Source organism: Malus domestica, chromosome 03 (assembly GCF_042453785.1).
Source record: "Malus domestica chromosome 03, GDT2T_hap1".
In the NCBI taxonomy this organism is placed as follows: Eukaryota; Viridiplantae; Streptophyta; class Magnoliopsida; order Rosales; family Rosaceae; genus Malus; species Malus domestica.
In genome coordinates, this window is record NC_091663.1 from 26,109,716 (window position 1) to 26,135,344 (window position 25,629).

General features: G+C 38.1%; 2 protein-coding genes across 2 annotated transcripts; both read right to left on the reverse strand.

Annotated features, from left to right (window-relative positions):
* Positions 1-1,844: 1,844 nt before the first annotated feature.
* Positions 1,845-3,626, reverse strand: LOC103418980 (upstream activation factor subunit UAF30). Its single transcript, XM_017327744.3, has 3 exons — positions 3,398-3,626; positions 2,483-2,688; positions 1,845-2,218 (listed from the first exon to the last, which is right to left on the reverse strand). The coding sequence occupies exons 2-3, from the start codon at positions 2,654-2,656 to the stop codon at positions 2,090-2,092; spliced, it is 303 nt and encodes a 100-aa protein (XP_017183233.3). The 5' UTR covers positions 2,657-2,688; positions 3,398-3,626; the 3' UTR covers positions 1,845-2,089.
* A 16,593-nt stretch (positions 3,627-20,219) lies between these two features.
* Positions 20,220-25,399, reverse strand: LOC114823998 (EH domain-containing protein 1-like). Its single transcript, XM_070818417.1, has 16 exons — positions 25,197-25,399; positions 24,969-25,048; positions 24,442-24,510; positions 24,288-24,345; positions 24,033-24,091; positions 23,872-23,914; positions 23,730-23,791; positions 23,272-23,385; positions 23,012-23,114; positions 22,878-22,927; positions 21,834-21,962; positions 21,499-21,750; positions 21,304-21,383; positions 21,054-21,180; positions 20,789-20,932; positions 20,220-20,698 (listed from the first exon to the last, which is right to left on the reverse strand). The coding sequence occupies exons 1-16, from the start codon at positions 25,279-25,281 to the stop codon at positions 20,513-20,515; spliced, it is 1,641 nt and encodes a 546-aa protein (XP_070674518.1). The 5' UTR covers positions 25,282-25,399; the 3' UTR covers positions 20,220-20,512.
* Between the last annotated feature and the right edge of the window lie 230 nt (positions 25,400-25,629).

Sequence of the window (25,629 nt, forward strand, 5' to 3'; positions counted from 1 at the left end):
TGCTCATTGAAGTTTTGAAATCGTATCAATTTATAATTTTTGCCTATGTAGCTGTGATTGTATGGTCTTTCGTTAAAGGGTGGTGCTACCCGCACACCAATTTTTACGTCTCACACTCCTCTCAATTTCCGGCCATGAATCGAATGAATTGAAGAAGATTAATGGACAAAAATTAAAAATGATATATAAGAGGTAAAAATGAGTGTATGCATAGCACTACCCTTGTTAAATTAATGACATGATAAATATGTGACCATTTTTTAATTGATGTGGAAGTCACACTTACACTGACGAACAAAAAGACATCATGAAGGTGTAAGTGCAAGTGTGACTTCCATATCTACTAGAGTCAAATAAATGAAAGAGTAACTTGATAAAAATTTAAAACCTCGATACAAAGCCAGGTTAAGCTTCCTTCACTTTTTTATTATCCCTAAACCAGAATCTCCCATGACTAATTATTACTAGGTTCAGATTCAGCTACAAATTAGGGCAATCCTATTTTCCTTACCTGTTCCTCCACCATTGACTCTCTCACATACAAAACACCAACAGAAATTAAAGTCTCAACAAACTTCATAAACCTCCATGTCCATCAGCTCCTTCCATTTCATATAAATTCATATCATCCCTACCAACAACCTACTGCATTTTTATACTCTAAACGAGTGAGTTCAAGGGAAGCGAAAAGATCACAGTTAAGGCCATTCAATGGCTCCTCCTTGCCCATCTCCTAGTGCAGATTCTATGGTGTGTGTGCGAAAGTTCCAGCAATCATTGTGTTTGGAGACTCTACTGTGGATACAGGGAACAACAACCAGATATCAACAGTTTTAAAGATAAGACTTTGAACACTACGGTTGCGATTTCTATGGAGGCTGGCCTACTGGCCGGTTTTCCAACGGACTTCATTTCTGAAGCTTTTATGATCAAGCCAACCATGCCTGCATGCTTGGATCCTATTTATAACATTCGGATTTCTATGGAGTCATAACGCAACTTCTGATGTGCTTTTAAGTCGCATTATGATTCAACCTAGTACGCCTAATAAGCGTCAATGATGCATGAGTGAATCTAAGTGAAAAGAGAAAATGAAAACTAATCGAAAGACAAAACAGTTGTTTCCAACAATTTCCAGAAACTCAGTTAATTCTGAGTTCTAATCATTTCAATCATATTGCTTTTGTGTCATTTCAAATCAAAATAGTTATACTAAGTTAAAGTCAAGAAATACAGGCTTGTTTTATTTACAGCTGCTATACTGGTTGTGCAGTTTGTGATATCTCTTTGGAAGGAATTGGAGAACTAAAAAAATATCAGAAGAACCTGCGAAGCTACCTAGGCAACGATAAAGCTAACGAGGTCCTGGGAGAAGCATTTTACCTGAAGACTATAGGAACCAATGATTTCTAGAAAATTACTTTGAATTTTCAGGCAGAGCATCGCAGTTTTCCATTGAGGATAACCAAGCTTTCTACTAGGAATTGCTGGAAATACCATCTTGGAGGTCGGAAGATGTCTCTAGGCGGCCGTCCTCCAATGAGCCGCCTGCCACTAGAAAGAACTACAGATATCCTTTTTGGGAGTGTTTGTATTGAGGAGTACAATGATGAGGCCAAAAGTTTCGATGTGAAGATGCAGGAATTGGGTGAGAAGCTCAACACAGAACTAGTTATATTTCAACTTGTTCTATCAAACCCATACGATATTCTCTCAGAAATCATCCGAAACCCAGTGTTTTTCGTCGAGTTTTGTTGTCATGCTTTCACTATAATTTCAATTGTAATGTCACTTACAGATTCCGAATGTAAATTTGACACCAACAGAGAGGCCATACAGATAAGTTGAGTATTTAAACAAAAACATATTTACCTTTTAAAACTACCGTTAAGGTCTTACAAAACCATACTGAATAGCAATTAAAAGGGCATGACATGAAAATAGAACATAACGTAAAATGGCTGACTGAGGCTGCAATTACTCCTGAAATAGTTTCTTACGACATAAGGTACCAAGAATTGTAAAATGCTTCTTAGAGAAAAGATTACCATGGGGGAGATAATGTGCACCTCAATTTGAATTGGGAATTTTACTTTGGCTCTTTGGGGAAATGGAGCTTGATCAGTGTAGGAAGTTCAGATAACTCAACTTGAGGCTTGCCCAACAAAACGCTCCTCAACTTTTCGTCACAATTGACCACATTCTTGTTGTTCGGATCCTATGCAAGCACACCACTTCAGTATTTAAAAAAAATCTATACCATGAAAGTACTAAAACAGATTTCGATGAGCAAAACTAAGAACTGCCTCTTAATTGCAATTGAACAGCAAACATCGTGCGCCATAACTAAGACAAAGCAACACAGAAAGACTAATGCAGCACCATTTTACTTCATATGATTAAATACAACTGATCGCACTTTAGTTTGCAAGAACACATGGAGTACTTATCACTAACAAACAAATCGATAAATTTAAGGAACCTGGAGATTGTTGTCCTTGATGTATGACCAGACACGCATGAAACATCCAAGACGAGAAATCTGAGACTGACCCGTGAACTCTCGCAGTGTAGAAGGAAGATTTACGAGGTCAATCAAGTTGGCCAGCTTCTTTGGGTTATCTGTAATGGTCTTCTTCATCATCGGCGGCAACATTTTTATCACTCACTCCTGCCTCAACTTTCTTTCTAAAAATGAAAATCAGAAATCATTGAGTCAATGACCGGTAAACTTTTACATTAATATCATATACACAAATTTCCCACCACTTCTGTTACCCAGTTCAAACAAGTGTCTTTAATTTGAACATAAACTGCATATTACACTAAACCGTTAAAACAATGCATAATTAAGTACCAATTTTTTAGGTCAACTTAACTTAGTTTGTGCATCTATCGTTTGAATGTGTTTTTAAAATGACTGAAAGCGCTTTTAGAAAAAATATTTTTGGTTCTAAAAGCACTTGAGGTGTTTTATGTAAGAAGCACAAGTTATGTGCTTCTTCTAGGAAGCACTTTAGGTACTTTTTCAAGATTTACTTGCATCTTTACTAAATATTGGTTCTAAAAATATTTTTACCAAAAACACTTTAAATCATTTTAAAAGCAAATCTAAACGAGGTCTTCTAAGTTCGTCACCATAAAAAGCATAGAATTGCACTTAAAAGGGCAATTTCCGTTGTCAAAAACAGAAACAGAGCTTAAGAGGAATTTTATCGAACACCTGGTGTGCTATAAACACCAGCTTCCACAAGGTAATGATCAATGGATAAAAATAATAGCTAATTTAACCGAAAATTGGTATTAAAGGGATCGTAGAGTTAAAAATAACAATGATCATAGCAATGATTAATTTCATGAGATGTTGGTATCGAGAAATTGCAAGGTAATAATTCACCTAATGGTGCAGAGACGAACAGAGGATCTCTAGCTGCTTGCTCTCTCTAAATCCTGATGATAGGCTGCAGTACCTTGACCTTAATCGACCCAGGCTTGCAACTTATAATTTATGATTGGCAATTAGTGCTAATTTTTGGGTAAATTAGGCAATTGGAAGGTATGAAATTTCAAGTTGGTATGCTCGTATTGGAATGTATGAACTTTATTAGATAAGTTTTCTATATTTCGGAATACTACAGCTTTATATTCAGTAGATTCGCAAATAAGTAAAAATAGTGTTTTCTAAAAGAAAACTAATGAAAAAGGTTTGAAAAATTTGAGTTTCAATGATAAGGACAAAATAAAGGCTAATACCAAGATTGACTTTTTAGTGCAAAAATGTGATTTTTCGTTAAAATAAACAGTACCGGTGCTTTTCGTTAAAGTTCTCTTTTCTAAATTCAATTTGACCCTTCATTTCTTGTACTGAATAATTCAGCCTGCTGAATATAAATTGTCTTACACAGTTTCTCTTTTTTACAAGCAATATTGGAGTAATTTTTTAATGTGTTTAAAACACAAATATGTGACATTATTATACTATATTTGTTTTCTTGTACTGAATAATCCAGCCTGCTGAAGATAAATTGTCTTACACAGTTTCTCTTTTTTTACAAGGAGTAATTTTTTAATGTGTTCAAAACACAAATACGTGACATTATTATACTATATTTGTTACATATGAATATAACCTTGAAGCGAGATATATTCATAAAATCCACTCATATCAATGGAAAGGTACCAAGTGACGGTGTTTTTATTACACACAACAAATTCTCGATGTATTGTGCGAGAGGCGATGTTAAGAATTTGGTGGTAGGGCTGGGTTCGGTAGGCAAACTGTGTCAAATTCCTTGTGTCATCTGCCAGCCACATATACATAATTACCGAAAATTAGTTACCACTAGCCAACCGTCTTCTGCTAAAAATCGATTCAGCCAAAACTATTGGCTGGTTTGGTTGGTAAATGGCATAATCGGTGGTTTGCAAATAAGCTACAAAAACAACACCCACACACCAATAGCAACCGTCTTCCTATTAGGCACCTTGAAATGAGGTTGAAGCTCAAAGCTATACTTTAAAAACCCTTCCCCCTCAACTACCCTAAATGAGGCACAAATTCAATGAGAGCATCTTCACACCTTTTCTGGCAGAGATAGCAGTTGGCCGGATGACAAGGAGGTGTGCGTTGAAGAGAAGAAGAAAATTGAGAGAATGCTTGATAGGAGCATATTTATGCGACTTAATTGGCTTGTTCTCGTGCGTTTACGTTGTGTTTCCTTAGTTATTTTAGCGTTTAAAGTCATTTTCGTATGTTTGTAGGTCTTAATAACAACGTTGGCAAGAAAAGTGCATTTTGGTGCATTTTGGATCAATATTGGGCTGAAATGGATTGCATGCATGAGGATGGACGTTTTGGGCATATGTGTGTGCAAGTGTGTGTGTGCAAATGCAAGGGTAAACAATGACAACTCATACACATGCAAACTCACGGCAAGAGAGGGAGAAAACACATGCAAAGACACCCACAAGCAAAGTGAAAGAAAGGCACGGCAATGGGAAGGAATTGTGTTGTTTTGTGGCTGAAATAATGTGTGTGCAAGTGTAACAACTAGGATGAAACATGGCAGCACACACATGCAAAGAGGAGCTGGAATCATCCTTCACACAAATGCAGCAACAACCCCTCATCATTACACAACATTTCTGCCACAAAACACATGCAAAGACACCCACATGCAAAGTGGAAGAAAGACACGGCAAAGGGGAAGGAATTGTGCTTGTTTTGTGGCTGAAATGATGCAAAGAATATGTGTGTGTGCAAGTGTAATAGCTAGGATGATAACATGGCAGCAAACACATGGCAAAGAAAAGAACATGGCAGCAAACACATGGAGCACACGGCATGGGCAGAAAATGTGGGTGTTTGGTGGTTGAAATGATGAAGCATGTGTGTGTAAATGTAAAGGGGAAACATGACAACACACATCCACACAAGCTACACATGCAAAGGAAATGGAGTGGTCCTTTCTCAAGCCTATAAATACCACCTCCCATATTCATCAAAATGGAACATATTTGGATCCTTATCTTTGCCGTGAGTTTTCCACCACCATTCTCTCCAAATTCAGCCAAAAATCACCCCTAGCCACACCACCCATCAACCCTAAACTTTTCCATATCATTCCCCATCCATTCTACACCATAAAAACCACCCAAACCCTGTCCAAAACCTCTCTGCCGCAGCAAGGAAGAAAGAGGAACTTTGGATGCACCTGCTGCCAAGTTGGAGTGTTTTAGGTGTTCTCTTTCTTTGAATTTTAATGTCTAATTTTATGTATCTTTGCTTTGCAAGTATGAGGAACTAAACCCCCCTTGGCTAGGGAGGGATTCAAAACCATGTTTATGCTTGCTATATGATTTGATTACTTCCAATTGCGTTTCATGAATTGTGAATTTAATTTACTTATCTCTATGAATTAAAACTAATTTGTGTATGTTGGTTAAGAGTGCACGCTTAATTTTCATGCATAAGTTTGTTGCTAGGATATAAGGGAGTTTCACCTAATCGTTATGAACTTATATTCATAAGTAGTAAAGGTTGTTGATCACAATCATGTTAAGTAAATTCTTGGCATAAGTTTCATGCAATTCATAGTAACAAGTGCCTCGCCAATGCTTATGGTTTTCATAGAACTTAATGATTCTTGCTTGTATCTCTATTATGCAATTCATGTAGGGGACTTGTGAGGAATGCTTTGGGTTGTCGTATGCAATTCATCCAATTCAATAACTTTAGGGAAATCTGAGGGTTAATTAGTGCAATTCACAGTTAATCTGGGGTGTTGGGAATTCATGGTGTGTCGAAGAGCAATTGGAAATCATTTTGTATGCAAGTATAACGTGTGTGGAGAAGAACCCCTTAGCTAGCTTCTCATCCATTCAATTTAATCAATTTCGTTTTACAATCTGCTAGTTCTTAAAGTTTTTGTTTAGTTTTAAATTTCGTCAAGAACCAATCTCCCATTTATTTCAAAGTGTTAGATTAGTTAGTAATCACTTTAGTTTGTGTTTTTAAGTGTTTTGATTCAAGTGGTAAACCAATTTCGTCCAAATTTGTGTTTGTGCTCAAAACTTCCTAGAAAGTGTTTTTAAGGCAGTTTTGAGTCTTTTGGTTGCTGTTTTGAATCTTTTTGTTTATCTTAGTGTTTTAAACTTTAGTTTTGCATTCTTCGAGTCTAGTTTAGTGTTTTAAACTTTGTTTTTAAGTTTTGAGTCAGTTTTCAAGTGATTTGGCAATCCCTCATAATCCCCGGCCTAGAACGATCCCTACTTACATACTTGCTACAATTGATAAAAAGAGGGTTTAATTTGTGTGCGTATATATTTCGCATCAAATTTTTGGCGCCGTTGCCGGGGATTAGCAACTTTGCTAATCCCTTTGATTGTTTCTTTTCATTCATTTATTTTGTTGAAGTTTCTGACCTTGTTTTGTTTCTTTGTTTTTAAGGTACTAGTGCATGACTCGAAGTTCCCACCCTGTTCGTGAGCATATTTTGGACTTTGACGACGATTTTGAGAGAACTTTGAGACGAAGAAGGAACCAACAAGAGTCCAACCCACTTAGCCTGGAACCTAACCTTGAAGAACAAGTTCCAGAAGAGGAAGAGATACCCACGGCACAAGTGGGAGAAGTAGTGCAAGACATGGCCATGGACAACCGAACACTCAAGGAGCTCGCCGCTTCGGGATTAGATAATGCCGCACCTTTGTGTATCCAATATCCCACGGCTGCGCAAGGTAAGACCGAAGAGTTCGAGTTAAAGTCAAGTTTGCTCCACCACATTCCAAAATACCATAGGCTGTCCATGGAGGATCCGAACAAGCATTTAAAAGAATTTGAAGTGGTGTGTTCAAGCATGACTTCGGTTAACGTCGACGGAAGTATTTTGAAAATGAAGGCTTTTCCATTCTCTTTAATGGATAAAGCCAAAGATTGGTTGTACGAGTTAGCTCCCAGAACTGTCACATCTTGGGAGAGTACGAAGATGGCGTTTTTGGAGAAGTTTTTCCCAACTTCTCGAATCATTCTCCTACGTAAAAAGATTAGTGGTATTCAGCAAGAAGAAGGTGAGTCTTTTCCTACTTATTATGAACGTTTTAAATCACTTGTTGCTTCTTGTCCACAACATCAGATGAAGGAGGAGTTACTTCTACAATACTTTTACGAGGGGCTCCTACCACTTGAACGTCAAATGCTCGATGCCTCGGCGGGTGGAGCATTGGTGGACAAAACACCCATGGCTGCCAAGATCTTGATTGCTAATCGAGCATTGAACGCTCAACAATACGAAGGCGTTGGCCAAAGAGGACCCCCACGGCAACAAGTGCATGAGGTAAGTTCCACATCCGACATTCATTCACAATTAGCTAATCTTACTTCCATTGTTTCTCAAATGGCCGAAGGAATGAGAATGCAAGGGCCAATGGTGTGTGGCATATGTTCTATCCAAGGACATGCCTCGGAAAAGTGCCCTCAACTCATTGAGAATGGTGGATGAGAGCGCGCTAACGCAATTGGATTTCAAGGCCAAAACCAACCGAGGAACGATCCATATTCAACCACATATAATCCAGGTTGGAGAGACCATCCAAACTTCAAGTGGAGGGAGGCCCAACAACCCCAACAACAAGGAGGCTTTAGGCAACAACCCCCGGGGTTTTTCACCAAGCCATACGCACCCCCACATTTTCCATAACAATCTGCCCCAAATGCTTCAGGTACATCTCTAGACAATGATACACTCCTTAAGTTACTAACTAACTTGTCTCAGGGGCAAGAAAATCAAACCAAAGCTATGCAAAGCCAAGACAAAAGGGTGGATCAATTGGAGAAACAAATTGGGCAGATTGCAGACTTTGTGAGCAAATTTCGGGACCCAGGCCAACTCCCTAGTTCTACCATTCCAAATCCAAAATGAGGTTTCGAAAGTGCAAAAGCCATATTGTTGAGAAGTGGAAAAGAAGTTGGGGCAGGTCCTAAACCATCTACATCAGGTCTCAAAGAAGATAAAAAACTACAATTTGAAGAGGAGGACATAAGCCCACCCACGACAAAGGTGGACACACCTTTGCCGCAAGCTTCCATAGGCCCAAATCTGTCCAATTCGGTCAATAAGGGTAAGAATGTGTCAAATTCACTTCCTACTAATGTTTTTCCTTCGAATGTCCCTTTTCCTAGTAGGTTTATGCAAACAAAGAAGGAGGAAGATGAAAGGGACATCCTTGAGACATTTAGGAAAGTTCAAGTCAACATACCCCTTTTGGATGCAATCAAGCAAGTCCCGAGATATGCCAAGTTTCTAAAGGAATTGTGCACCACTAGGAAGAGGATGTCGACCAAGGAGGTTGTCAAGGTAGGTGAAAATGTATCCGCCATCTTGCAACGCAAACTACCCCCCAAATGCAAAGATCCGGGTAGTTTTACAATTCCTTGTGTCATTGGAAACACTCGCTTTGAATCTCCCATGTTAGATTTAGGTGCTTCTATAAATGTTATGCCATACTCAATTTATGCATCTATGAATTTAGGAGTGTTGAAAAATGATGGTGTAATCATACAATTGGCCGATAGATCTAACGTCTATCCAAAGGGAGTTTTGGAAGATGTTCTTGTGCAGGGATATCTTGAAGATTTGAATGACGATGTACTTGAAAAAGTCATTACAAGAGGCATGGAACTCAAAACCATGGATGCAAACCATATGCTAACCCACGACATGCATGAACCATTCCATGCTGTGGCTTATAGTGAGGAATTCATTGAGTTGGTTGCTGCCCTTGAGTCATTACCTAAGCATGGTGGTAAGTCTCCTAACTTCGATTCCATTCCCATTTCAACTAACAAGTTGCTTCCATCAATAATTCAGGCACCTGTCCTTGAACTCAAACCATTACCAAGCCATTTGAAGTACATTTTCTTGGGAGAAAATTAGACCCTACCTGCCATCATATCCTCATTCCTCACGGCACAAGAAGAAGAGAAACTAGTTCGAGTCTTGAAGGAGTTCAAATCTGCCCTAGGATGGACCTTGGCCAATATCAAGGGTATAAGCCCTACAACGTGCATGCATCACATATTTCTTGAGGAGGGGGCCAAACCAACTAGAGAGGCTCAACGCCGTCTCAACCCTCCAATGATGGAAGTTGTGAAAAATGAGATAATCAAGCTCCTTGATTGTGGAGTGATCTATCCTATCTCCGATAGCCGTTGGGTTTCACCTATTCAATGCGTGCCCAAGAAATCTGGAGTGACGGTTGTGGAGAATGTGGAGAATGAGCTTGTACCCACACGAATCCAAACCGGTTGGCGAGTATGCATTGATTATAGGAAGCTAAATGCCACCACAAGGAAGGATCATTTCCCATTGCCGTTCCTAGATCAAATGCTTGAAAGGTTAGCGGGTCATTCCTTTTATTGTTTTCTTGATGGATACTCTGGTTATAATCAAATTGTCATTGCCCCGGATGATCAAGAAAATACCACTTTTACTTGTCCATTTGGAACGTTTGCATATCGACGCATGCCATTCGGTTTGTGCAATGCTCCTGCCACGTTTCAAAGGTGTATGGTTAGCATATTTTCTGATTATGTTGAAAGGATTATTGAGATATTCATGGATGATTTTAGTGTGTTTGGTAGTTCATTTGATAATTGCTTAGATAATCTCACTTTAATCTTGAAACATTGTGTTGAAACAAACCTTGTGTTAAATTGGGAGAAATGTCATTTTATGGTTAAACAAGGTATTGTTTTGGGTCATATAATCTCTGAAAAAGGAATTGAAGTTGATAAGTCTAAGATAGATCTTGTACACTACTTACCATCTCCTACTTCGGTGAGAGAGGTTCGTTCTTTTCTTGGTCATGCAGGATTCTATCGACGATTTATCAAGGACTTTTCCAAGATTGCACAACCTCTATGCCATCTCCTACAAAAGGAAGTGTCGTTTGAGTTCAACAAGGCGTGTGAGCAAGCATTCAACCATCTCAAGGACATACTCACTTCGGCACCAATCATCACTCCACCAGATTGGAGCATTCCCTTTGAGCTCATGTGTGATGCATCGGATTATGCAATTGGGGCTGTTTTGGGTCAAAGGAAAAACAAGCTGCCACATGTTATTTATTATGCTTCTCGTACTTTGAATGATGCACAATTAAATTATTCCACAACTGAGAAAAAGCTCTTGGCTGTTGTCTTTGCATTAGATAAGTTTAGATCGTATTTAATTGGCATTAAAGTCATTGTCTTCACTGACCATGCAGCCTTGAAGTACTTGTTCACAAAGAAAGAAGCTAAACCTCGACTCATTTGTTGGATGCTCATACTTCAAGAGTTTGATATCGAAATTAAGGACAAAAAGGGAAGTGACAATGTGGTTGCCGACCACCTAAGCAGGTTGGTGCGTGAGGAAGAGCCCATTCCCATTTCAGAAATGTTTCCGGATGAGCAACTTCTGTCTATTGAGGTAAGTACCCCTTGGTATGCCGATTTGGTCAATTATTTGGTGTCTAAGCAAGTTCCTCACACCTTAAACAAGTCCCAATGTGATAAACTTAAACATGATGCACGTTTTTATGTTTGGGATGACCCATATGTGTGGAAGTACTGCCCAGATCAGATTGTTAGACGATGTGTACCAAATTCTGAATTTAACTCCATTCTAGCCTTTTGTCATTCTTAGGCATGTGGGGGTTATTTTGGCACTCAAAGAACAGCCCTCAAGGTGTTAGAATGTGGTTTTTATTGGCCTACATTGTTTAAAGATGCTAGAATGTTTTGCTTAACATGTGATAGATGTCAAAGGACAGGTACCATCGGTGCTAAGGACCAAATGCCGCAAACTCCTATTTTCAATGTTGAAATTTTTGATGTTTGGGGTATTGATTTCATGGGTCCCTTTCCTTCTTCATTTGGTTTCACTTATATTTTGCTTGCGGTTGATTATGTTTCCAAATGGGTAGAAGCAAAAGCTACCCGTACTAACGATTCTAGAGTCGTTTCAGATTTCATCAAGACTAACATTTTCTCTAGATTTGGGATGCTGCGGGTGTTCATAAGTGATGGAGGCTCACATTTCTGCAATCTGACCATTGAGGCACTCTTTAAGAAGTACAATGTCACCCACAAGGTTTCTACACCTTACCATCCTCAAACGAAAGGCCAAGCTGAGGTTTCCAACCGAGAGATCAAACAAATTCTAGAGAAGATCGTTGGGCCTACAAGGAAGGATTGGAGCTTACGGTTAGATGATGCACTTTGGGCATATCGTACGGCGTACAAGACACCCATTGGAATGTCCCCATTTCGGCTTATCTATGGCAAGCCGTGCCATCTCCCTGTTGAATTGGAACACAAAGCTCATTGGGCCGTCAAGAAGTTCAATATGGACCTAAATGCCGCAGAGAGTCATAGGAAGTTGCAACTAAATGAACTTGATGAGATAAGGCATGAAGCGTATGAGAATGCTAACATTTACAAAGAGAAGACCAAAGTTTTCCATGATAAGATGATTCGAGGCAAAACATTCTCCGTAGGGCAGAAAGTGTTATTGTTCAATTCCCGTCTACGGTTATTTCCCGGTAAGTTACGTTCTAAGTGGATTGGACCGTTTGTTATTACTAATGTTTTTGTTCATGGTGCAGTCCATATCCAAAGCTTGAAAACGGGACATGAATTCAAGGTGAATGGGCATCGATTGAAGCCCTATTATGAGCATTTTGAGGAGCATGCCGTGGAGGACATTCCCTTGCATGCCGTGGGCTCCAATGGGGAGTAATTGCGTTCTTCGTCCGGCTGCACGACGTTAAAGCAAGCGCTTCTTGGGAGGCAACCCATGTATTCAAATAAGGAAGATCTATGAATCGCTTCACAATCGGTTTTGCGTTTCTAAAAACCTTCCATTTACTACGTTTTTTTTACCTTGTTTGTCATTTTTAGTTGTTGCTTGTTTGATTTCTTTTGGTGTGGATTTTTTGGTAAACAAGATGCTTTTTCATTGATTTTTGTAGAAAAGGAACATTAAGCAGAAAATTACAAGAAGGAGCCTTCACAAAGGCTGCTTAGGAGAAGTCTCAGTAGTCGACGGAGCCTCAGCAGTCGGCGGAGCCCCAGAAGGAGGAGGCAACAGAGGTTGATCATTTGGAGCTTCAGTACGCGGTACAGCCCCAGAAGACGAAGGCAAATGCTGTTGGAACAAACCCACAAACCTCTGATGATCAAGTAAGATCTGACCATCAGATTCCTGCATCTGGTCAATTTTCCTCTTCATGTTTGTGGCATAGTTGTGTGCGAGCTTGTGCAATTGTTTATTCTCATGCTTGAGCCCTCTAATCTCCTGTTTGAGACTCATCACTTCAGCCGCCAACGATTCAACTTGACGGGTTCAAGCAAATAGGCGTTGGGCCATGTTGGACACAGAACCCGCACACTGCACACTAAGAGTCAGAAACTCCTTAACAGCCAACTCATCAGACCGTTTTGAAAGCAGTCTGTTATCTTTAGGAATGACAAGGTTCCTGGCCACCACCGCAGCTGTCATATCATTCTTCATCATTGAATCCCCAACGGTAAGGGGGCCAGTAGGGGATATGAAGGATGGGCGCCATATGTTGTCTGGAGAAGGCGGGACTGCCTCTTCACCAAGGTTCAAGTCAAAACGACGGTCGGAAGGGCCATACATTTTCAGAGGTGTTAAAGAAAGAAGAGGTCGGACAGGTCAAGATCGTAGAAGTGCAAGAATTGAGTTTTTACAGGTTGAAATTCAAGTGTGCTTTGAACGTTCTGCGTACCTCTATAAAAATCAACATGTGATGGGATTTCAGAGATTGAAGAGGCGAGCTCAGAATTCAAAGAAGCCAATTCAAAAATCGAAGAGGCGCCAGCTTTCTCAAAAGTTAGGCTTACTCACAAACCACCGATTCCAGATATCGAAGAGTGTCAGCTTTCTCAGTCTCGTCAGCACCCGTCACACGTAAACTCAGCTTTGCGAAAATCACGGAAAATTTGTCGAAGCATCGATCTCAGATAGCGAAGATGCGCCTGTCTCTCTCAGCCTCGTCAGCACTTGTCACATGCAGAGAAAGCTTTGCGGAAATCACGGGCAGTTTGTCAAAGCGCCGATTCCAACCATCTGTCTTTCTCAGCCTCGTCAGCTTTGAGGAAATCACGGGCAATCTGTCGACGATTTCTGTTGAAGTAGAAAACACGTGAAGTTTACTGTTCAATCATCCAACGGTTGCCGACAGGAGTGAAAGAACAGTACCGGTTATTATTTCCTATAAATGTCGACCTTCACCCTCAATTGCAAGGCAGACATACATAACCCTTCTTTTTCTCAGAGAATGCCTTTCCAACAGACCCTCTCGAGTCACTCAGTGTTCCTTATTCCTTGCGGTACCTCTGCAAACAACCCATCCAAAGCAAAAGTATTTCATATCATGAAGGTTGAAAGCAAGAGTATCTCATATCATGCTTTCTCCCTGTCCTTCTCCTTGTCGTTGTTTTAGGACAAGGAGAAAGTGAGTAATCAGTCAGCACTTGGTATCAATCTTCCGATCTAGAACCAACTGCCTGGAACCCCTTCCTGATTGCTTACCTAGCCTTGCTCTCGAGTACTCATCTTCATCATCTTATGCTTCCGCTTCGTCTACCACATCTGCCTGGGGAACAGATAAGGGAAGTGAAAATGATACCTCGAAGCATGTGGAGACAATTTACCAATTCATCATCAGCTAGGGACAAGGAGAAAGAAAGCAAGAAGTGGGCACTTGGAAAGATTGAAGAAAGAAACCGACCAACACCTCAACCTCGTGCCTACCTGCCGTGCAGAAGAAACAAGCAGAGAAGAATGCAGACTGCACAATCAAATCAACCAAATTTGCGTTCTTAAACCAGTTCGAGATCAAAGCTGTGGAAAGATAACAAGATCATCTATCTCCAAAACCAGATTTGCGTTCTTAAACTCTACTCTGTCTAATTTTTACTTTGCCATACTTGTCATGTTTATTCGTTGTTTGTTTGTGTGAGTTTATGCTTGAAACATTGAGGACAATGTTTGATTTAAGTATGGGGGGGTAACCATTGTTTTGCATGAAATTCTTTGCATGAAATTCGTAGGAATTTATCACCCATTACTTCTAGTGTTGTTCATTGCTGTTTTAAGTGTTTTTAAGCTATTTTGGAGTATTTTAGTGTGTTTTGACATAAAAATCCGAAAATCTCATAAAAATTGTTTTGAAAAAAAAAATACCAAAAAGAGTTGTTTTTTGTATGTGTCTTAGGGTACCTTCCAACACAATGATGAGGATTTGGTTTTTAATTACATGACTGTTTAAGAGAGTTATAAACATGGATGAACATTTGATTTACTCTTTGGTGTATGCTTGGTTGTGGTTATAATTTATGAATTCACATGCAATCATAAAGGAAAAATTAGTTTTTGTAACATGCTTGAAGGAAGGAACTCAAACAAACGCTACAACCTTGTGAGACTTGAGCCTAAACGTTATTTGGAGAGTTGATAATCTGTGCATTATTGTTTTCTAAGTCGTTGCATGATCTCATTATTCTTTGCTTGGTTACTACTTAGAAGGCATTTCATCATTTAGTTCCAAATGCTAGAACTCATGCCCATTTCATTCAAAGTATGCTATTGATTTGCATAACACATATTCAAGAAGAAGTTGTGTAGTGACCACCACCTTAGCCAAATTGCCATGTATACTACTTCATTATATGTTCAAGTGTAAACCCCGTTGAGCCTTGTTTATCCTATTTTTCTTTGTTAATCACATCATCTCCACCTAGCCTAGATTAGGATCATCCATACCCTTGTTCTTAAAGCATAGTAAAGCATGATTCAAATTGAATTCCTGTTGAGTAATGTTTGGCAGAAAACAAGTGTGGGGGAAGTGTTTCTCATGTAAGTAGTGAGCCATAGGCACGTGTGGAAAGAAAAGAAAAGAAAAATACATCCAAAAAAAAAAAAAAGAAAAAAAAAGAAAAAGAAAAGTTGTGAAAATGTATGAAAAAGAGTTCTAAAGTGTTGTTTGTTGAAGAAATGGTCCAAAACATTGAATTCGGCCCTAAGTGTTGCTCAAATCTTCCCTTTGTGTTAAAAGTTGATTTCTGCATTCTAAAGTGAATTCTAAGTTTCGATTTCATTACTTTGCTTGCTATTGCCTTAGGAACGTTTGTTATCTCTATCTTTCCTTTGTTAACCATTACCCCAAGCCCCGTTACAACCCTTGACTTCTATCTTGAGTGTTATGTGTTTCAATTTGTGGAGTTTGAATTTGGTATGAGCATATGGTGTCACTGGTTCTCGCATCTAAGTAGTAGCATTCCATTCATGAGATCATATCTAAACATGCTTATTAACTCCAGAAATTGCGTTCTTTGTGATACATATATGTGAGTGTTCGTTTTCATATCTACATCAATCTTCTCACATATGACTAGTATAGGGTGTGTAGTTAGAAAATCTGAGTGAAAATTGAGTGCACACTTTGTAAGGAATTGAGTAAATTTTCTAAGGCATGTTACTACATCAAAAACATTGTTTTAATCGATTAATTGTGAACAAGTAAATGGTGACTATGATTAAGTATGTGCTTAAGTGTAAAGATGACTCAAATATGTGGGGATAATGATTTTTAACATGTCATGTGCATTGGAAATCCCTGAGGCAAATGTTGGAAGGTTTAGATTGTGTTTTATTTGTTTTGTTTCGTTTTATTTCTTTGTTTTGCTCGAGGACTAGCAAAAGCTAAGTGTGGGGGAATTTGATAGGAGCATATTTATGCGACTTAATTGGCTTGTTCTCGTGCGTTTACGTTGTGTTTCCTTAGTTATTTTAGCGTTTAAAGTCATTTTCGTATGTTTGTAGGTCTTAATAACAACGTTGGCAAGAAAAGTGCATTTTGGTGCATTTTGGATCAATATTGGGCTGAAATGGATTGCATGCATGAGGATGGACGTTTTGGGCATATGTGTGTGCAAGTGTGTGTGTGTGCAAATGCAAGGGCAAACAATGACAACTCATACACATGCAAACTCACGGCAAGAGAGGGAGAAAACACATGCAAAGACACCCATATGCAAAGTGAAAGAAAGGCACGGCAATGGGAAGGAATTGTGTTGTTTTGTGGCTGAAATGATGTATGTGCAAGTGTAACAACTAGGATGAAACATGGCAGCATACACATGCAAAGAGGAGCTGGAATCATCCTTCACACAAATGCAGCAACAACCCCTCATCATTACACAACATTTCTGCCACAAAACACATGCAAAGACACCCACATGCAAAGTGGAAGAAAGGCACGGCAAAGGGGAAGGAATTGTGCTTGTTTTGTGGCTGAAATGATGCAAAGAACATGTGTGTGTGCAAGTGTAATAGCTAGGATGATAACATGGCAGCAAACACATGGAGCACACGGCATGGGCAGAAAATGTGGGTGTTTGGTGGTTGAAATGATGAAGCATGTGTGTGTAAATGTAAAGGGGAAACATGACAACACACACCCACACAAGCTGCACATGCAAAGGAAATGGAGTGGTCCTCTCTCAAGCCTATAAATACCACCTCCCATATTCATCAAAATGGAACAGATTTGGATCCTTGTCTTTGCCGTGAGTTTTCCACCACCATTCTCTCCAAATTCAGCCAAAAATCACCCCTAGCCACACCACCCATCAACCCTAAACTTTTCCATACCATTCCCCATCCATTCTACACCATAAAAACCACCCAAACCCTGTCCAAAACCTCTCTGCCGCAGCAAGGAAGAAGGAGGAACTTTGGATGCACCTGCTGCCAAGTTGGAGTGTTTTAGGTGTTCTCTTTCTTTGAATTTTAATGTCTAATTTTATGTATCTTTGCTTTGCAAGTATGAGGAACTAAACCCCCTTGGCTAGGGGGGGATTCAAAACCATGTTTATGCTTGCTATATGATTTGATTACTTCCAATTGCGTTTCATGAATTGTGAATTTAATTTACTTATCTCTATGAATTAAAACTAATTTGTGTATGTTGGTTGAGAGTGCATGCTTAATTTTCATGCATAAGTTTGTTGCTAGGATATAAGGGAGTTTCACCTAATCGTTATGAACTTATATTCATAAGTAGTAAAGGTTGTTGATCACAATCATGTTAAGTAAATTCTTGGCATAAGTTTCATGCAATTCATAGTAACAAGTGCCTCGCTAATGCTTATGGTTTTCATAGAACTTAATGATTCTTGCTTGTATCTCTATTATGCAATTCATGTAAGGGACTTGTGAGGAATGCTTTGGGTTGTCGTATGCAATTCATCCAATTCAATAACTTTAGGGAAATCTGAGGGTTAATTAGTGCAATTCACAGTTAATCTGAGGTGTTGGGAATTCATGGTGTGTCGAAGAGCAATTGGAAATTATTTTGTATGCAAGTATAACATGTGTGGAGAAGAACCCCTTAGCTAGTTTCTCATCCATTCAATTTAATCAATCTCGTTTTACAATCTGCTAGTTCTTAAAGTTTTTGTTTAGTTTTAAATTTCGTCAAGAACCAATCTCCCATTTATTTCAAAGTGTTAGATTAGTTAGTAATCACTTTAGTTTGTGTTTTTAAGTGTTTTGATTCAAGTGGTAAACCAATTTCGTCCAAATTTGTGTTTGTGCTCAAAACTGCCCAGAAAGTGTTTTTAAGGCAGTTTTGAGTCTTTTGGTTGCTGTTTTGAATCTTTTTGTTTATCTTAGTGTTTTAAACTTTAGTTTTGCATTCTTCGAGTCTAGTTTAGTGTTTTAAACTTTGTTTTTAAGTTTTGAGTCAGTTTTCAAGTGATTTAGCAATCCCTCATAATCTCCGGCCTAGAACGATCCCTACTTACATACTTGCTACAATTGATAAAAAGAGGGTTTAATTTGTGTGCTTATATATTTCACATCAAGGCTACTAGAAGTCATGCATATATTTTTCAAACCCTAAAACTAAGGAGTCATTTATTTTCTAAACCCAAAAACTAAGGAGTCAAGCATGTAAAAAATACCTAAAATCTCTAAATAGAAATATATATATATATATATATATATATATATATAAGTAGGTATGGCATACTGCTAGCATACAAAATCAATTACCAAAGTCATGCCATTAATTGTCGGTTCGTTAAAATGTCAACCGATTCTAAACAAAATGCCAAAACTATATCATACCATTATGAGCCTACCGGTATAATTCGGTCGGTAAATCGATTTATAACAAAATTTCTCAGCCCTATTCGTTAGGATGGGCCAATCGTGAATGCTTGTTGCCCTTGAATGTCAGTGTTACTTTTGGCAAAGATGAAAGTTGTAAGAGACGACACTAAAACAAAAGTAGCTTGTCTCGGGACGTGCAGATCAAGTAAATTGATACTTATCGCTTATTGTTATGATAATTCATAACCAAAAGATAACTTCTTTATTGTTTTAGGAACTGATGAGTTAATGTTATACTATATTTTACCATATTTTTAGTTATGTTATATATATATTGGATATTTTTTATTCTCCTCTTTCTGTTTTTTTATTTATGTTTTGATTGTAGGTCAAGTGGAATCCACTTTGCTCAAAAAGTGACGAGACGAAGGAATTTTGAAGTGATTCCACTAGAGATGATTCCTTAGAGAGTGAAGTTGATTGTGTCAAATTTAAATCCTTAATTCTTGATCATGACAATTAAACGAAGATTGTGCTATGCTGACAGATTGACCTTTTAGGCTTGCATGGGCTATAAGTTATTGAAGACGACATTTTTGAGAGAAATTTCCTTCTACATTGAGGAGGACATCTTAATTTTTCCATTGACATCTTTTCGGGAGTTTCCTATGCTGTCTTGTTTAGTCAACGGAAGGAATCTTCACATAATTAATGTTCTAAAAAAAAAAAAAAGAGGAATATATCTTTCAATCATTTTTTTTTAATATTAAAATTAGATTAGATGAGTCACTTAATACTACGGTCTAGAGATATTCTTCTACAATTGTAAGTGAGAGATTTTAAGTTTAATTCTTGTTAAATGCGAACTTGAACTACATTGTTGCTAATCTATTATGAAGTTTAGCTCACTCCTCCACTCCCTACACTAATAATATCGTTTGCTAAAAAAATAAATTAGATTGGACGAAGGCAAAGCAGGCCGTCCATACCAATTATGTATCAAATATGAACATAACATAAACGTATTGATGGAGCTTAAGTAATGAATTTATAGGCTCCTAAATGCTATACGTACATCAAGTGTCGAGCACAGGAATATGATGAATTCCTAGTTGCTCTATGAAACTACAATTGGACAAGGAATTCAACAAATACACAAACCTGCAACTAAGACAATAGAGCTTGGTAAACCTTTCAGGTAAGGTTCTAAAAAACGCTAAATGCTAGTCAAGCAGAAATGACTCTTGATTGACTTTGAGACTAAATCTTATGACTTGGATTGGCATACTGGGGTCCATCAGATAACCTTTTTTAAGGAATTCCTCATATCTAAGGCAGCTTACACAAGCACCCCACCCACGATAGTTCTATTCTCTGTATAAGAGAGTCGCGACCTAAGCAGATCTATGCATGCTAAGCGGGCTAGAAGGACACATAAGCAGGTGTAGACGACATTTCTTGATTTTCAAACGTCTAGAAATTAATTAGGACATCGGCGCTAGGCAGGGATCTTTAAAACAGTGCTCTCAAGAATAAAATTGTAAAAATTTTCATTCACATGCAATTTTCCATCGTTAGGAACCTTTGATGACAAATTTTTAGCCTGACCTTGGTCCTAAATCATTTCCTAACAAAAACTGACATTACAAATAAGGAGCCTAGCGATTGGCACTATCTAAATCCCGGAACTATCGTACGAGTTGAAACCATATTATGTTACAAACTTACAACAAACACCAAGATGCTCAAGAAGAGCAATGCTCTATCAACATGTACACTTCAAAGCCACCATAGTTCATGATACTTCTCAAAACTGTTTGCACCCATTAGTCGTATGGATTTCTGAATTTCTTCAAGAGTTCCGGGATATCATAACCCAGCATTTCATCGACGGCATCTATCATCTTAGGCTTTAACCTCTCCAATTTGTCAAAGCTGTAACCAGTCAAGATGTCCCTGTAGTGGTCTACGTTCGGGAAATCCCCTGGAGGTAGATGGTGCTCCCTCTGGACCTGTACAGCGTCAAGTGTGAGCATTATAGAGTAAAGAGTGCACATACGCAGGGGAGGGAGGGAGGGAAGGAGGGAGGGAGGGAACAGTACCTTTTTAAATTCATCTTCCAAATTATCAATAAGCTTCCGTTGAGCCTTAGATTTCCCCAACATGGCAGGCATCTCCTTCCTTAAATGGCTAATTATGTAAGCATGTATCTTGGCAGCTCTGGCACGCTTCACAAATTCATTGATCTACGAAAAAAAAGGTCACTAAAATTCCATTCCATTGGAATCTGCAAGAAACATTCAGTTTTCTAAAAAGAAAGCAACTTGGTAAGTAAAGATATGAGATACATAAATATAACAAACTCACTCTGCGATCACAGGCCTTCTTTGGAATATCCTTTAAATCAGCAAGAAGATCCTCTTGTTCCCTTTCAAAGAGTTCTTTCCCAACTGGACCCGTAGCAGCCTCATTTACAGGTTTGTCATTGAATGAGCTGCAAAAGAGAAAATTAGCTTGCAAGGATCGAACCAAGGTATTTGCTAGGAAACTTTGGAATATATTTGAAACTATAGGATTTGCTTCCAAGGAATTAATGATGCAAGGATGGAGAGGCTACCCGATATAAACTCGCATGACCTCAGGAGTATTAAGAACCTTCCCAAGTGACCACATCAATGCTCCATAAACTCTCATCAACTGCATACCAAGAATGAAAAATGATTTGAGCGCAACATCCAATGACCTAATTAAATTCCCAAAAAAATATGTAGAAGGGAAATAATCAAAGAGATTCATATATTGTCTGTCTTACTTGCTGAGTATCAATTTGATCCGCCTTGTTCAGAACAACACGAATTTTATCATCATGGCCATGTAAAGATGAAATAACACGCTTGAACTCATCACTAACATCGAGTTTGTGAGGATCAAACAGAAGTAGAATGAGGTCACACTTTGCAGCAAACCATGAAGTTACCCCAGTAAAATCGTAGGCTCGATGTGTCCGTTGCTTCTCTCCAGATAAAACTCCAGGGGTATCCACAAAAGTAATGTGTTCTAGCAGCTTGGATATAAAAATGTGTAAGCTTTGGGTGTTTCAATGGGCAATTTGGGAGAATGTCAAGGTGATTCTGAAAGATAACTTACTGAATGTGGCATTTGAGAACACTCAAACTTTGACAAGAATGCTGTTCCAAAAGTTGTGAGACCGCTAAATGGCATGTCAGCTTGGACGGCAATAGTATTCCCAGGAACACTTCTTTCATCAGGCCCAGACTACATGCAAGAAGAATTAGCTAGTAAACAATATTAATTTCAGAAACTTACCAGAAAACAAAAAACAAAAGAAAATACAGCAAATGGAATTTGGAAAATTTTAATGTCTACAAAAAGCAACAGAATATATATCTTAACACCAAACCAAACAATTTTCTTAAGAAATATAAGGTAACAAGTGAAGAAAATCTTTGGATCTCCTCTATAACATCATTTTTTGAACTAGTGACACCCAAAAAGTAAAAAAGGAAAATGCACATGTACAACTGCTAAGCCTCGCAGAAGCATTTCCAAGAGATGCAAGAAATATTGTTTTATTGACAATGACCAGAAACACAAAATGTCCCTCAGTTTCTCTCCAAATTCCTAGAACTAGGCTAATAATAGTTTAGTACTCTATCCAGACTCTTGGCATTCTGCCACGCTGCTCTGCAATCTGCCTTCCAATTCCAGACTCATGACTGGTTATAAGAGACTATTTCAACCAATAGAAACCAGACAAAACACAACCGTCCTTTTTCTACTGAAATTTGAAATACAGCAGTCCCTAATATATAGACCAAAATGCAAGATTACATTTACAAAAATGTGCCAAAGCCCCTTAGTTTTAATGAAAATGTTAAAGGATATATACCCCTACTGAAAATTAATAAAAAGGGCCACACATAAATATAAAGGAAAAATTTCTTTAAATTCAAAACATAGAAGTTTAAGGCAAGCCAAAGCCATGGATGGCTATCTGTTTAACAAGTTTAGTTTCTACTACATTCTTACTGAGTCCTGTAAAGCCTTATTCTTATTATATGGCCTTTTAACTTGCATGCAAGCGTATAAAACATTTATATGAACTTTTAATTGCTAAGTAATTCAAGACTGCCTTAATGACAACATAAAAGGAGATAAATTGGCAATTACCATAACAACAACAAATCTATCGGTTGTAGGCTCGGGACCAATGTGAGCTCCTGTCAAAAGTGAAATAAGATAAGGAATGGCATAGGATGAACAAACTTTCTGTGCAAGACACACTTTCCCAGAGGATAACTTGCCTGGATAACTACTTTTAAGCAAATGTTTAATGAATGTTGTTTTCCCAGTGGAGTATTGACCCAAAAGCATAACCATGGGTTTGGCATCAAAATCACTATTTGTCTGCAAAATAAAGCAAATAAATATCAATTGATATCTATAGCATACCACAATTAGATAGAAGTTTGAGAAGATCCAATGAAAAAATGAAATAAAACTATGAGTGACTGGGCATTAAATCTGATGAAAGAACTAGAAGCAAGGAATAATGCTCACTCACCAGCAATGGGGATACAAAATCGTTGAACTTGTATGTAACTTCTAATGGCTTCAGCTTCTGAACATACAGTCTCTTCAACCCATCAATAATTGATGTTACAGAAGAAAGTGGTACCTAGAAATATGCCAAAGATTTTTTATAAGGTGTTAAACAGAGTGCAGAACTCATGTCTACCCAACAGTATTGCAAATTTCATTATGTCTGCACAGGAGAATTTATTATCAACTCTGACATATCACGCATAAAAAAATAAATAAAAAAATAAAAAACTCCTAAAACTGACGTTTGCAAAAGCTTTGGACAGTCTTAATTGACTCAAAGCTTTCGCATGATCATTGATAAGCTTAACCTACTAAAAACATAAGTATTTTTGCAATCAGCTTCAAGTATAACAACTCGGAGAGACTGGAATGCAATACTATAAAGAATTTCCTCCAAAAATAAGAAACAACATACACCTTCTTTGATGATTTTGATGAAAACCAAAGTGCCGAAGGTGATTGTTTAACCACAGCAGTTCCTGTGTCACAGATAATTTGTAAGTAGACAGCCAAAACCAAAAGTGACAGTACACATCTCATAGTTAGAGAACCTCCTCACCATTTACTTCGTTTTCATTTGACTTGTGCGAATGCTTTTTCTTCTGAATAAATTAAGTAAACGAAATCAAAATCCTTGGCCATATACAATGAATTGATTAAAATAAATAAATCCACAATAATGAGTAAAACAAATAAGAAAGGTATAAAAAGCATAAGTACCGCTAATAGTAATGCATCCAAACCCTCCATAACAGGAGGTTTCAGACTTTCCAAGTCAACTGAAACACAGCATTCAAAGTTTAAGTTAAATGAGTGTGCCAAACAAGATTTAAAAATTAATAAATAAGTAAACAAAAAATACTTGTGCGCTATTCATATTTATGAAGAAGCAGGTATTACAAGTCGTCAACTTATACTGAGATTCTACCAATCCAAGCATGGATTCCAATACAAAGTTAAACAAAAGAAACCCACCATTGCTATTCAATAAACCGTGTGTAATATCATGTCCAGCTTGTGCAAGAGAAACTAGCTAGAAATGAAAAAGTAACATGTCAGATTCCTATAAATCCAAATATTTGATTTTTTGCTATTTATGAAAAAGAAAAATAACAGTTTATAAAATAACCTGCATAGCGGCAACGAACTCACTGAAACCAAGATATCCCTGCCTCTTTGAATCGGCCATGGCCCAAACCTTAAGAAAAGGAACGAACTTATTAAAACCCCTCTATAAATAAGGCTGGAAAAATTCAAGTAACATAGTCTAACCAAAGAAAAAAGGAAGGGGCTTCTGCTACAAATGTAACGTAAAATGTTTGGCATAGATCTACTAGAACATAATCTTAAGCTTGATTATATCAAAGTAACCCAATCTGCAAAACTCGATGCCAACTTCAACGGCTCTACTAGCGTATTACGCGTCACAATAACTCCGTATTGCTCAACAGAAATACAAACCCCCAAAACAAAATGCATTTCGAAAATGAGTACGAAAACGCATGAACTGAGCTTACACTAACCTCTGCATAAAAAACAAATCCACCAAATACTAATGGTATTGAATTACAGCAAAAAAAAAAAAACAGAAGAAAACGAGACGCACGAACTTGGTAAAAGAAAATATCAAATCAACAAAATAAAACGCAAATTAACCTGCTTGAGATCCTGCCGATTCAGATTGGACATGCCGAAGAACTTTATAGCATCACTCCCGGTAATGCGGCCATCAGTGTCTGAACATAACAAAACCGAAACTCAACTTACAGTTGCTCAATTTTCTCGGGAACCAGACGGAAAACTAAGAAATTTTCCCAGAAGAAAAAAATGTGAAGAAAATAAAATGCGTGCTTGTGCGGAACAGTGTAAAGTGTAAGTATGTACCTGAATCAGCGAATCGAAACCATTCCTGGTAGATATTCTGATGCTCTTTCGAGCACGAACTGATCGGAACTGAAGAAATTTCCATAACTCGTAACCAGAGAGAATAATCTGATCGAAAAATTGGGATTTCAAATTTTTTAAAACTGAAACGCTCTTTGGAGGGTTTGTCTTTGTTTCTCTTTCCCGCAGGTTGTCCTTGGAACCAGACGGCGTCGTTTAGGGGTTGAGTTGGCATGACGGGACGTAAACCCAATCGTGGGTCTTTAGAAAGCCAAGGAGTGAAACGGCGACGTATCTGTTTCGTTTTCGTTTTCGTAGCTGCAGCCTGTATATTTCACAGCAGGCATGCGAAATAATGGAAAGGATGACTACTCCTACTTGTTGTCAATGTGTAACATCCAACATAACTGTGATGGAGATACTCACCCGTTTT